Below are 13868 nucleotides of genomic sequence, written 5' to 3' on the forward strand. Positions count from 1 at the left end.
AGCCAACATATTATACTGCTAGACGTTTACCTTTTCAAACACTCTGCAAAAAAACTAAATGTGTTCCTTCAGAATCCCTTCTCCTTCAATATTATTAGTAGTTTCTAAAATGGTAAAATAAAATCGAATTATATTAAGCAAATGAAAGTGCAGGTTTGCATAGCTAAGATCAGCAGCAAAAGTGAAGAGTGAAGAGCCAAAGCTGATGGTGCCACGCAGAGATGAGGACATTTATGAAGGTATCCTGCACGGTGCTCCGTATGCCAAACACAATCAACATTCCATCATGTTTTCATTGCTCTTAAACGAGCAAAACCAAATTCTTTTTTTATTTAAAGAAATATTAAATCTTTAAACACCCCCTCCCCAATAATTTGTGATCAGGTAAGGCAAAGGGTAAGTCCCATCATCCCTGGGGACAGCAGCAATATACAGACATCAGATATAGCCCTGAATCATCACAAACATTCTCTCATAGTAACATAAGGAATGCCATCTAATAAATCAAAGTTTGCAATGTTGTTATGTTGTTCTAATTTATTTGATTAGCTTATCTGGAAAAACTTTATAAATACATTATTTAAGAGGACAGTATATTTTCTTGCTCTGAAAAAATAATGTTTTTTTCATATTTTAAAACTGTTTAGTATACTTTTGCAAAAAGAGATGCAAGAATGTGACAGCTGGGTTTGCAGAATGTCCATGTACAAATTGCATTTACAAGAACCTGGTAATCTGCCTATAGTTTGCTTCTACAAATAGAACTCTCTGCAGTAATATTTAAACAAACAGGCTTAATTTAAACTCCTCTCCTATTCATTCTACTGGTAGAGCAAAGAGGTACTTAAATTTCAAGTATTATATTGTAAAAGGTAAATTTTTTGTGCCAATTTTATGTTAGCTTTTAAAGACCAAAATATTTATGTGAAAAATCATGCCTAGTCAACCCATTTTTTTTTTAAATAGCCAAATGCTCTCATCTTTTAAAGAATGCGAAAAATATTGATTTGCTAAGAAGGAGCACACTGGCAAAAGCCATTTTAAAGTACTGAAGAATAAGGAACTTTTTTTCTATTGGCGAAAATTATTAGAAAAGCTATCCAGTCTGTTGTCTTTAGCTGGTTTTAATAAAGTCTTTTCAAAATGATGGTCAAGAAATCTTTAGAAAACTGGAGGAAGGGGATGCTCCTTTATAGCATGGAAGAAATTCCATTAATTGTAGAAATTCTTGTTAAATTTCTGCTTTGGTTCTTCAGAAGAAATGCTCATATAACTTCTATATGAGGAGATAGAAGAAAGAACAGATTAATATTTATCTAAGATCTTATTTCGAGAATACTGTGGTAATATCTTACATTTCTAAATCTTTACCATGCTTTTTCTATACAATGTCTTATATAAGAATAGGTGATTTTATCAGAATCTTATATTTTAATGAATTCTACCACTAGCAGGAAAACACATCCTTTACTTCAACTTGGGCTGTATCATTTACTTTTCTAAACGACACACACCAATTTTACTTTCCTCTGATGTTAGGGACTTACGTTCATTGGTCTTACATCCTCAGCACCTGATGTGTCAGGCTCCAAAGATATGGCCAAATAAATGTGTTGAAAAGCAGTCATGACCCCAAAGGTACCCCTACACCGCTTAAGATCATAGACACTTGACTATGTCCCTACAGAAGTTACAGGAGGGAAGGGGCAGGGAGAATGCAACGGCAGATAAATCAGACGGTGAGTTTAGGCCTGGCATGCGAAGCAGAAAGTCATCTGGATGCTCCTTGCCTCTCTGTGAGTCTGAGGCATGACAAGATAGGAAGCTGCACCAGGAGCACTTCCAGGAACATGCAAGTCATCACAGTATTACCAGAGTCTTAAGAAAGAGAACGTCAGACCTGGGACGGGCCTATAGCTTCCTTTTACAATCTAGAAAAGTGAATCGTAAAGTCAAGTTATACTCCCAGGTCAGTATATTAGAGAAGGAAAAAAGGCTAGCTTTATTTGGCTAGGTGCTTCAACATTGGCTTTTCTAGCTAGTTAAAGTGGAAAATATGAGTTAAACAAAGTTCACAGATGGAAATCTGAAAGACAAAACAACTTGACCACAAATAATTCTGCACTGGCTCCATTTAAACATGCTGAATTTGGCCAGCTCTGTTCAAAATAGTATAAAGAGATACTGGTTGATACATGAAAATGATCTACCTTGACAGAATTCAAAGAGGTTGGAATAGCGACAGAGCTGAGATTATTCCAGCTATTTTTTGAGACTGATGAGCTGCTGTGACCCTTGAGTTGATAACTTTTGATGTTGCTCCTTATTTCTTTGGATCACATAAAGCTATTGTTCTTTTTGCACAAAGACTTCAAGTCAAGTGTGAGTCCCAGAAACGATATGAGAGAGTCGCTGGTTGTTTCAACAACAGCTATAGTCACTCAACAAAGGACAGAAGACCACTGGGCTCACATGCTCCTAGTTCTGAATATGGGGCCCGCTAGCTAAATTCAAACTATCTTATTACGTTTAAAAAGGACAAGAGTACATCATCCAAGCTGCTAAACCTGAACAAGAGAAAAATGGGAGAACAGGATGGCAATCTTCATATATCTGAAGAGCTGGGAAAGACAGAACAAAAACCAGGAGGCAGAATGAGGCCCAATGGTCCCTACGTTATGGTGAGGCATGAAGTACTTGTCTTCCTATGAAGCATGTTCTGACAGTGAGTGTGTTTTGGGTAGTGAGGACTGCTCTGTGAGGAAAGGGGATGGACACCCCCAGTGGGTGATACAGACTAGATTTGCACACCTACTTGTGGGAACAGGAGAGGCCCTAGAATTTGCTCAATCCAACTCAAAATTCAATTTCTACAATCCTTATACAATCTATTTCATGTGGTCCCTAGAAGAACAAAGCTGCCATAGTCAACCACAGAAGTCTCATCCTCTCATGCAGTGCCACATATTGGTGATGGTTACTGAAGGGAGCTTGAGGCAAGCTTACCTGCTGTCTGTTGTGTTTGAACACCATCTACCTGAGGCAGGGGTCCAATTGTCCCTTCATCATCAAAGGCCAGAATTGGATTCAAAGGAATTTCCGGGCTTTCACTGTTGGCGACATCTAATCTAGATGGTTTGGATCCAATGGGTAAATTTATAATTTCCTCGAAATTTTCATTCTGCACAGATACTCCATTTTCACTTGGTTGTTTTTCCAAGTTGGGAGTACTAGGGTTGGAAAAATCAAAATTGAAAGGAATTAGCATTAAAACTAGAAAATACATTTTTGAAACAATCAAAAACGATTTTACAACAAATAATTTTATTTTTTATTTTTTATTTTTTTTTACAACAAATCATTTTAGAATCAAATGTTAAGACTGATTATATCATTCACAAACATGGTGAATTTTGACATATTTGCAATTTTACATTCTTATTTTAAAAAAATCTGTTCTTTTTGTTATAAACATTTATCAAATGAAACAATGTATCCATTAGAAAAGATGATTTTCAACTCATGTTTAACAACTTTTACTGCAGGCATTTTCACATGCCTTTGTTTGAGAAAACAGTAGCTCTTATCAGGTCCTTTATTTCAAAGATGAGGGGGCTGAAATTCAGGGGGTGTGGGGGATAATTGGTAGAGTCCCAGAACTACTGAGACACAGTCCAAACTGAATGCATGATCTCCTGATCTCTGGTCCTGTGTTCTGCTCGTTATGACATTTTGTATAGTACCTGGCTATCCATATGCTAGCCCTTCCTGGGTACCTCTGGCTTCCTAAAACATGTGCATAATTTTATAGGTATATTTTTTAAGACCACCCTTATCTTTGCCCCTTAAATCTGCCTCTGACCCCACCTTCTCATTAATTCATGCTTAATATCTTGGATTTATTTTTGAGGTACATTTAATTGGCCATCAAATCCTTCATTTTCTACCCACAGTTTCTCTTAGGTTTTTTCCTCTCTTTAGAGGCTCCATAGACAAATTGAAAACCCATTATATGTTCATTATTATGCTTTATAATGCAGCAGAAAAAATGCCCATGCAAATAAATACTAGATTATTCACTTTATCTGAGTGCAGTAGTATACATATATTTGCAAGCTTCATATTTTGTTCAGTGCTCAGCTCATGTATCAAAAAAGACCCTATTTGACAAAATTCTAGTTAAAATTTTTAAATGGAAAAGACTAAAAAATGAAGCAAAAATTGTGAAGGTTTTAACTTCTAATACATACTGATCATCAATTGAATGTTTAACTATAGAAAGGTCTACGGTAAGAGGCTAGAGATCAGAAAATCAAGTCTGTGGTATAATGCCAAATGCTTGAAGTTTAGCAAATCAACTCTTTTTCTGTCTCCTTCCCAGATGGTACCGTAAAGCTAATATACATCCAATTTTTCCATTGCTTTTTATTTTGAGAAATCTGCTCTTTTTACCCTGTTGAGGAAATAAGTTTACCTATAGGCAAGAAATAATGATTCTGTGGAACACATTCTCAAGCATTTTTGATTTAGATATTTTGGTATATTTTTAATTAAACTTTTCTTCTAGAAAAAAAAAATACTTGTCCTACATGCCTCACAAAGTATTGCAGAATACATTGAAAGTATATTTGTAAAAGTCTGTGAAGAATAACAGAAAAACAGTACACAGACACAGAGTATAATAGTGTTTTGCTATTTCACCAAGGAGCCTTGGCATCACAGTAGTGATGCAGGGGGGCACAAGCGTGCACATGTGCCTGATATCCACTGTTCTAAATGCTTGCATCAGCCACCATACCCATCCTCCTGTTTTTTTCCCAAAACCAATGGGCTTTCTGTAACCAGAGAAACAGTCTGGTTCTCATCCCGAAGTGATCTTCAGAAGTTCTGACAAAAGATAAAGAAGACGAATGCATCTCCAAGACCTGTTCCTTGGCCACCTCAACTTGCCTTCACCTTCCAGGCTTGCATGTGCTAACAAGTTTTAATACTATGACAACCCAGACTTGAGTCAGTAGTTGACTTCATTTTCCCCTCCCACTCCTACCTGATCTCTCCACCCATTACTTGTTAGCAATTAGAGGAATAATTGTGCTGTATGCTTTGGATGGCCAATTATTAAATGTTCAGAAGATACTGTCACCAGAAGAAACAATAAAACTGAAACTGAAGTCACTGGGGTCAGGGAATATGCATCTGATCTATGTGTCCTCTTAGGGTAAGAACACCAGCTTTTGAATTCTTTTTCTTTGACTATACTCTGGCAGCTGAAACTGGATGCAAGTGTCTTGAAGATTGTACACTTCGCTTGCTAAAATATATGTAAGGGGCACCTGGCTGGCTCAGTGAGAGGATTATGCGACTCTTGAACTCAGAGTCATGAGTTCAAGCCCCATGTTGTGTGTAGAGATTACTTAAAAAAAAAAAAAAAATCTACCTGGGGAAGGTAGCTGGGACCATGGTGGGAATCTGACAGACCATATGGCTTACTGTATCCAGGACCTTATTCTTTCTTGATGCTTATTATCATGTCATAAGAAGTACCTTTGTTGTTATTTTTTAATTTTTTTGCAAGTAACTTTAAAATTAAGAGTGATACATCTCTTTCTGTTTGAATGACAGGGGCCTGGGAATCTTATTTTTCCTTTAGGGCAAACTAAAGGAAAGACTTGAAGGAAAACCACTAGATAAAAAACCAGAATTACTGCAAATCCCTCAAGAGTGAAGGATCTTAGCCTGGGGCTATGAACAGGCATGAAATGTCTTCTGGGCATTAGCAGGGTAAGACAGCAGCCTGTGAGAAGTTTTTAGCTTCTAGAGCAGATTCTCTGCCGGGGGTAGATGAATATATCAGAATGACCTGAGAAACTTAAAATAATGTCTTCCTTCCTCCATACTCCATACATACTTGTACTCACACATTCATCTGTATCCTCTGTTTCTTGTTTCAAAGCAAGTTTCTTCTCCACAAATAAACATTCTCCTCCATTCTACGGGCTCCTCCCTCTACAGATACTAGTTCTCAAGAACTCAAAATGGTTTCCAGAGTAAGAAGCATCCTGCCCAGGCTCATTTATTTCTCCGTACCTTTAAACGCTGGCCAGATATTTGGTAACCCCAATCCTCTTTAATCTACCTACTGTCAGTGGGGAGCCTGTTGGGCAAGCAGAATCGCTTTCAGGCTTTTAAAAGTATCGCACACTGAAGGCTGAGAACACTAGAAACCTCGGGCATCACACAGGTCATTCAGTTCTGAAACTGGACCTAGGCCCTTGAAATCATTTTCCTTTGCCAGCTGGCACAATCTTTAAGTTTTGTCATTTAAGGCTGCTGGAGAGACATGGCACAAGGAAAATTTTGCTTCCTGGGTTGGCTGTGCTTGCTGGGCGAGCTCCTGCACACACCCTCGTGGCGCTCTGAGTATCTGGCTTGTGCCAGGCATGAGGCTGTTTCAGCATCCAGCCCCTGCAGCAGGATGGGTTCCCCCGGCACCTCTCTAGGGCCAGCTTGTGGTCAAGTGCCTCTATTGAGACACCTCTTGCTGAACAGCTTTCCTAAGCATCCTAGAGGGTAGATACCTGGCAAATTCCACCATCAAGTTTCTTTCATAAAAGAACTTCACCATCTAGTGGGGTCATAGCCATACCATCTCCAATAAGGTCTGGAGGGAAACCCCGGGGAAGGGGACTCAGGGAGGTAGCTGATCCTTATATCTGCTAATCCCGTATTCTTAAATTTTTACTTCTTACTAGCAATCTGTTATTCTCATCCCAAATAACAATGAATTTTTCTTGATGTTAAATTTCCTTATTCAAATTAATTTGCCTGGTTTCTCTCTCCTGGCTGGACCCTGACTGATAGACTAGGCATAGGAGGAATACTAGTTTGTAAGATGAAAGCAAGAAGAAAATAGAAACTAAATTCATAAAATTACAAAAGGTATGAAAATTGTGAGAAAGGACTTATTCCCTAAAACCTAGTTTCTGACCAGGGGTCCTAACTTTGAGACTGCAAATAGGTAGCTGTAAGAAAAATAAAAAGCACTTCTTTTTGTTACTAAAAAGATGATGCTAAGTGAAGATACAAACTGCTTCAAGATTTGGTGTGGATAAATACAAGGAAGATAAATTTGGAAATAACTGAGGGAAGCAGAGTTTCTTAGTCTACGTATCACAAATTCTGTGTATCATGCAATGGGAAACAAACTTACAGCACATTAAACATTCCCTATAGGTCAGGGTTATTCAGAAATGGATTGTGTTTCTCAAAATGGGGTCCAATTCTTTATGTGAACTCTCACAAATTCATTTCTCATTCTGATAAAAATAAAAAATACTCTAATAAAATAGTCTGATCATCTACATGGCTATCATAAAGCTGAGTTTTACCACATGATTTTAGTGCTTCATTTTGCATTACTATTTCAGACTGTACTGTACCAGCTTATGTGGCAAGGGCTGATGACAAATGAATTAGGTTTGAACTGAGTATATAAATATTGTGTCAGTGCCAAGTGACCTCATGGTACACTGTATGAAAAGAGATTTGAGGTTTTAAGGCGGTTTAAAGAGAGAAAAGCAACGGGTGAAATAAATGATTGGAAATAGAATTTTATCATCTCATTTTACATAGTAAAATTATGTTCCAGGTAATGATTAATTACTTGTTGATTTTACCACTGAAAAAAGTCAGCCAATGTAAACTAATGTTATTGATCAGATAAAATTATCAGTAGCTTAATAAACCTGGTCCATACTATAATAACGGGGTTCCCTCTGTGATACTTTTTACTCTTTCATAAAAGTGTCCTTTTTTTTTGAAGTCAAGTAATTGAATATCATTAATTATAGCAGTTGGGGATGAATATTTTCTTTGAAAATCAAACCAAAGGCACAAAATATCACTTACTATATATCTTAGGTAATGATACATTTATTTAACATAGATCAAAGCTTATGAATAAGCTCTGTCTCAGGAAACTTCTTTTCTTTGGTATTATAGTGGGAAAAATAAAAGGTTTTACTGTCCCAGAAAGTTATCAATGGATGTCTTATGACTTTGGACATCTTAGGATGACTTACTTTTTCACTGCTGCCAATATTATAAAAACGTCGTGCAGTGTGTATTTTTAAATTAAGAAAAAAACGAACCTGAGGACCTTTAATTAACTGACGGCAGCAAACACTGGCAGTAGAGACAGGAAAACTCATAAAAGAAGTAAATTAAAAAAAGTCACAGCTGAAAAATTTTTAACAGTATTACAAATACTTCTAAAAGTTCTTGATAACTGGATTTTCAGGCACAGGCAAGTATAACCCTGAGTTTTTATTTTTGAGAGTGGTATTACAATGCTGTCAATATAAACACCAAGGAAGAGAAAGGAAATTTTTTTTTTTTTAAGAGAAGGGTAATCTTTTTCAACCCACACTTGTTTTGTTTTGTTAAAGGTTTTATTTATTTATTCATGAGAGACACAGACAGAGAGAGGGGCAGAGACACAGGAACAGAAAGAGGGAGAAGCAGGCTTCATGTAGGGAGCCTGATGCAGGACTTGATACCGCGACTCCAGGATCACGCCCTGGGCTGAAGGCAGGCGCTAAACCGCTGAGCCACCCAGGGATCCCCGCAACTCACACTTCTTTCTTGGATGATGTTAGCAACTGAAGCTAACAAGGGCTTCAACAAGAAGCCTCTTCTACCAATATAAGAAGTACTAGCATCTAAATTATTTTACTGTACGGATACTTGGGTGGCTCAGTGGTTGAGCGTCTCTGCCTTTGGCTCAGGGTGTGATCCTGGTGTCCCGGAATCGAGTCCTACATCAGGCTCCCATCAGGGAGCCTCCTTCTCCCTCTGCCTATGTCTCTGCCTCCCTCTCTGTGTCTTTCATGAATAAATAAAATCTTAAAAAAAAAAAAACTATTTTACTGTAGAACAAACCTGTGATACACTAGAATATTATGTACAGTGAAAATATGCCATTAAAGGGTGAGAATACGGTCTAGATCATGTTGAATATATACAAATAAATTCTTCCCTGTAATTTTCTTTAATAGGCACACATAAACCTAACCATCATACTTAAAGACTCAAGGAAAAAAAAAGATATTTTCTCTTTCTCTGACTATAGAATTACTAGCTCTACCAAAAATTAATGAACCAAATAAAAACAAATCTTCACATTAAAACTCCGAAATTCCATCAGGCCCAGGAAGTTCTGGTGGGATTAGTGCTTTGCTTTCATGTGTATCAGTAAAAAGGGCCCAGTTATTTGACTCACCTCTCCACAGTCACTGCTGATTGGTGTGAGGTAACCACGTGTGGGCTGGCCACTGGTTCTCCATTTCCTGGAGAGTTTGTCACACATGGGAGTGCAGATACCACTGGACACAGTTAAAGAAGATGGGACAAAGGGTTACTATTACGCTATTAACAAACCGAACCCCAAAAGCCAGAGTGCCTGGATTTATGTCCTGGCTCTGCTACTTACCAGCTGTGTGACCTTGGGCAGGACACAAGCTTTCTGTGCCTTAGTTTCCTCATGAATAAGAATACCTACCCTCTACACTATGGTGAGAATTAAATGTATTAACATATGCAACATACTTAGAACAGTGCCTAGCGCAATGTAACGGTAGAAATCAGTGTTATTTCTGCTTGCACTAAATTGACTTTGAACAAAAAGTTTATAATGTAGAAACCAAAGTGATTGATGAAGACAGCAATAAGCTGACTTGATCAGGCTGATGGTGAATATTTTCTGAAGGATTCAGAGCAAATCACCATGAATTACCTTAAGTGATAAAAAAATAATTTTAAACTCAGTTTAAAGGGGATTTCATGAATTGAAGGCCAGTGAATTGTACTTTACTATGCCACCTTGTCATTCAATGCTCAATGCTATAATTCAGCTTAAACCAACAATTTGGTGGCGGAGAGTCTTATAAACCTTCATATAGGTCAGAGATTCATGGAAATTTGTGGCAGTTTATGGTTTCAGCTTGACATGAAAGAAAAACTGAAATATAATTCCAAGAAAGTGTTATTTCATAACCTGGCACAAATTCAGTAGAGCTGCCAGAGGTCTAGAGAGTCTGATAACTGAAGAAGTGATTAATAACTATTAAAAGTGCCAAAATTCACAAAGCTGGTAATAGGCAGCCTTGAAGATTTCTGATAGATCAGTAAATTTACCTGTCTGCCTGCCTTAGAATTCTCTTTGGGGCACTGGCAACACCATTGAGCCCTCAACCACACATGGGATGGGAAAAAGAAGACTATTTGTTAGCCAGATAATCCTCAGGCCTCTTTTGAGCAGTATTAACTCAAACCAGACACGAGAGTTGATAAACACTGATATGATGACTGACAAGTTGGCACCTTCCCTCTTGCTTCTGTTGCTTCTGGGGCTGAGGTACAAAGAATATTCAACAAACAGACAGGGGAACAGCAGGAAGGGGAAAGATGGAAAAACAAACAAAAAAACAAGGAACCTGGCCATGCCCTAACTACAGCGTCAGCCCCTCAACCCTGTGTTGGTGTACCTTACATCCTAAAACGCTCCATCTGATGACCCACTGGGGGCTATGCCTACATAAAGTCTCCATGTATTATAACATTCAGGGAGACAACCAGTAAAAATACAATGGGCTTAAGAGGCAATCATTAGGGTTATTCTCCAAAAAAATATAATTAGGGCATCTTTAAAAAAGCACGAAAAGGCTACTAGGAAGAAATCATGACATAGAGAAACTAGGACAGCCTCTGTTGAAATAAAACCACATCCCAAAATACCAATATATTACATTTGGCAACCTCTAGAGTTTACAGAAAAATTTTTTTCACATAAATCATTTCATTTGATCTTTATTCCAGTCTTAAAAGAGAAAAAAACAGCAAAGGAAGGTGAAGGATCTCTGGTGCCTTCTTGTCATATTGATATTGCAGATGAGGAAAGAGGAAGACCGCATGATGAGTTATCTACCAACCACCTGTCTGTACAATCATGAAGACCATGTGGGATCACAGAAGAAGAATCATAAGCTTGGACTCCAGCTGAATGAGCTGGGCCTGCCACTCCATCCAAGTGCTCCTGGGGGGAAGGGACCTGGCCTGGCCTGTTCAAACTGAATCCTGGCACCTGTAACAAGGCCTGGCACATGACAGGTCTCTGAAAATGCTTGCTGACTCCAAAATAAAGCACTTCTACCTCACAAGGCTATAGTGGAAATTAAAGAAGAAAAGGTATGCAGGAAGTACCTGACACAAAGAGACCATTTAATAAATATTAATTGAATCTACTAATACACTAAGGTGAACAAGAAATAAAAAAATAAAATAAAATCACCAAGAAATTAATTATCTCTGTCCAAAGCCTATAGGCATCAACAACTTCCTAGTGAAATTTCAACTAATTTCTAATTTCAACGAACTCTATTCTGAAGTCAGAAGGGAATAAGGTATAAATTTTCTTGTGAGAACTGTCATAAATACAATTTGTCAGAATGTGTAAGTGTAGAGCCCTTAAGAGCAAATATGAATTCATGCTACTTTAGCAGACAGTAAATGATAAATGAAATTTAATTTTATAACACAAAGAAAATTCTTCTAGTCATGTGTATAGATATCTCTATATATACATACAGATATATACAAACATATACCTATATATATGGATATTTGTAATGTAAGATGACTTAAAATATTAAGTACACTATTAGAGTACAAACAAATGTGAAAAAATATCTGCCAGAAATGGGAGAGTTTTACATAAGGGGAAAATCTATGGACTAGATGACACACACCTAAGCTTCTGTAAGTCAATGAATACTTTTTCTTCTCAATCAATGAATATCTTGATCTCCAGAGAGTGAATCCAAAAATTCTATATTTGAATATATTTGAATTCACTGAAGTAAATACCTGTTCCTCCAGTGAGAGCTCCCTTGGTTATATCTCCATTTCTCTGATCAATGGTTTTCTACATAAAAAGAAAGAAAAAAAATTTAAATCTTAAAGTTACAAGAGAAAGTAAAGGAAAAATAAATTACTAAGAACTGTTTTAAAATGTCCACCTCAGTACCTTATCTGTAGCTTCTGTTCGCCTGGTTCTTTTCATAATCTCCTCAAGTCGCTACAAGAAAGGGAGAATTGAGCAAAGGAGTCAGATATGGAAAGAAGGCTAGCCTGGCACTTTCACTAAGTAAATGGGTCACTCAAACACGTCTGTTACTTTGGGTAAGTGTAACAACCACTGCTTCATCTTAACAGGCATTATTCACGTCAAGCTGAACTGACTTAAGCCTCACCAAGTGGAAGAAAGTGTTTTTGGTGAGGGCCGTACTATGAAAACTGATTTCTTTGGAGGAGATGATGCATCCTGAGAGCTAGTCTGGTGGATCTGGAATGGGCAGCATGCACTTGCTTTCTGAGAGCAGTGAGCTCCTCTCCTGGTCCTGGGGCGTCAGGGCTGGGGAAGAATGGGAACAGCATCCCGGGCTTCTGTTCGAGGCTCGCGTCACCTTTTTTCTTTCCAGGCGCTCCTGCTCTTCTCTCTGGAAGTGCTTCTCCCGCTCCTGCCGAGCCTTCTCCGCTTCCTCACGAAGGCGAGCTTCTTCTTCCTTCTGGAAATAAGAAGTGGGCCTGTGCATCCGGCCAGCAGGGCTGCGGCACCCCGCATCCGCCTGGCGCACGGGGCGCGCGCGGGCACTTCTTCCCCTCCGCGGCCCGGGGCCCCCACCTGCTTCTGGGCGCGCTCCTGGTCCTCCCGCTCGCGCCGCTCCCGCTCCTCCGCCTGCCGCCGCAGCTGCTCTTCCCTCTCCCTGGCCTGCTCCGCCTCGAGCCGGCGGGACTCCTCCTCGCGCCGCGCCCGCTCCTCCGCCACCTTCTGCGCCAGCTCCTCTCTCTTTTGTCTGGAAAAAAATACAAACGTGGCTGAGATATACTGGGGCGGGGGGGGGGGGGGGGGGTGCTCCCTGAGGAGAGGCTAGAGTTGTGGTTGGGGCCCCGGGCAGTGTGCTCTGAGGGCTGGCAGGAAAATCTTCGGGACACACTCAGCGTGGTTCAAGGGCCAAATGTGAAGCCATCCTCTGTTCTTCCTCCTGGTTTTCCAAGCCTTGCATCGCCTCGTGGTACACGGAAGGAAAATGCAACCACTAATATTCTGAGGAGAGTTCGTTTTGTGAAAGGGTGTGCAACGAACTATCTGTAAAGGCTGAGACTTGTTTAATTCCATAATGGGGCATTTTAGTAATAAATCTGAACCCCCTTCCCCCCAGGTAATCTTTGTAAATTAATAAAGGTCACAGTTTTGTTACAGGACAGGAGGAAGATGGACCATGTAAGCTCCCTGCTGGGATCAAGGGTAGGTGTGTCCAAGATCCCTTAGCAGTTCAGGGGGCAGGGGGTGGGAGTGGGGATGCAATCCTCCCTCAAAGTGCAGTTCTGCTTGTTTGAAGAACAATGTCCTTGACATTGGTTTTATTAGCCTCAGAAGGAGGCCAGTGAAGCCAGCTGTCCCTATCATCCTGCCTAGCAGGCAATCTGGGGTGCTTAACTATCTCACCCAGCAACTTCCTCTGAAGAGTTCTATCTGGAAGAAAACAGGAGCTTTTATTATGCAGCTTTAAAATGATTGTTAGAGGGATCCCTGGGTGGCGCAGCGGTTTGGCTCCTGCCTTTGGCCCAGGGCGCGATCCTGGAGACCCAGGATCAAATCCCACGTCGGGCTCCCTGTGCATGGAGCCTGCTTCTCCCTCTGCCTATGTCTCTGCCTCTCTCTCTCTCTCTCTCTCTCTCTCTGTATGACTATCATAAATGAATAAAAATTTAAAAAAAATAAATAAAATGATTGTTAGATAATGAGGAAA

General features: G+C 39.4%; 1 protein-coding gene across 8 annotated transcripts in view; it reads right to left on the reverse strand.

The window, feature by feature from the left end:
- Window positions 1-284: 284 nt before the first annotated feature.
- The window catches only part of MAP7 (microtubule associated protein 7), a 172993-nt gene continuing 159409 nt past the window's right edge, over window positions 285-13868 (reverse strand). For all 8 annotated transcript variants that reach the window (XM_038526120.1, XM_038526123.1, XM_038526118.1 and 5 more), the window contains 7 exons: window positions 12740-12911; window positions 12522-12623; window positions 12083-12133; window positions 11923-11980; window positions 9281-9383; window positions 3007-3230; window positions 285-1276 (listed from right to left, as the gene is read on the reverse strand). In XM_038526120.1, coding sequence (XP_038382048.1) covers window positions 1266-1276; window positions 3007-3230; window positions 9281-9383; window positions 11923-11980; window positions 12083-12133; window positions 12522-12623; window positions 12740-12911 — 721 coding nt within the window. In that variant the 3' untranslated portion in view covers window positions 285-1265. The remainder of the gene's footprint in view (window positions 1277-3006; window positions 3231-9280; window positions 9384-11922; window positions 11981-12082; window positions 12134-12521; window positions 12624-12739; window positions 12912-13868) is intronic.

This window comes from Canis lupus, chromosome 1, assembly GCF_011100685.1.
Source record: "Canis lupus familiaris isolate Mischka breed German Shepherd chromosome 1, alternate assembly UU_Cfam_GSD_1.0, whole genome shotgun sequence".
Lineage (NCBI taxonomy): Eukaryota > Metazoa > Chordata > Mammalia > Carnivora > Canidae > Canis > Canis lupus.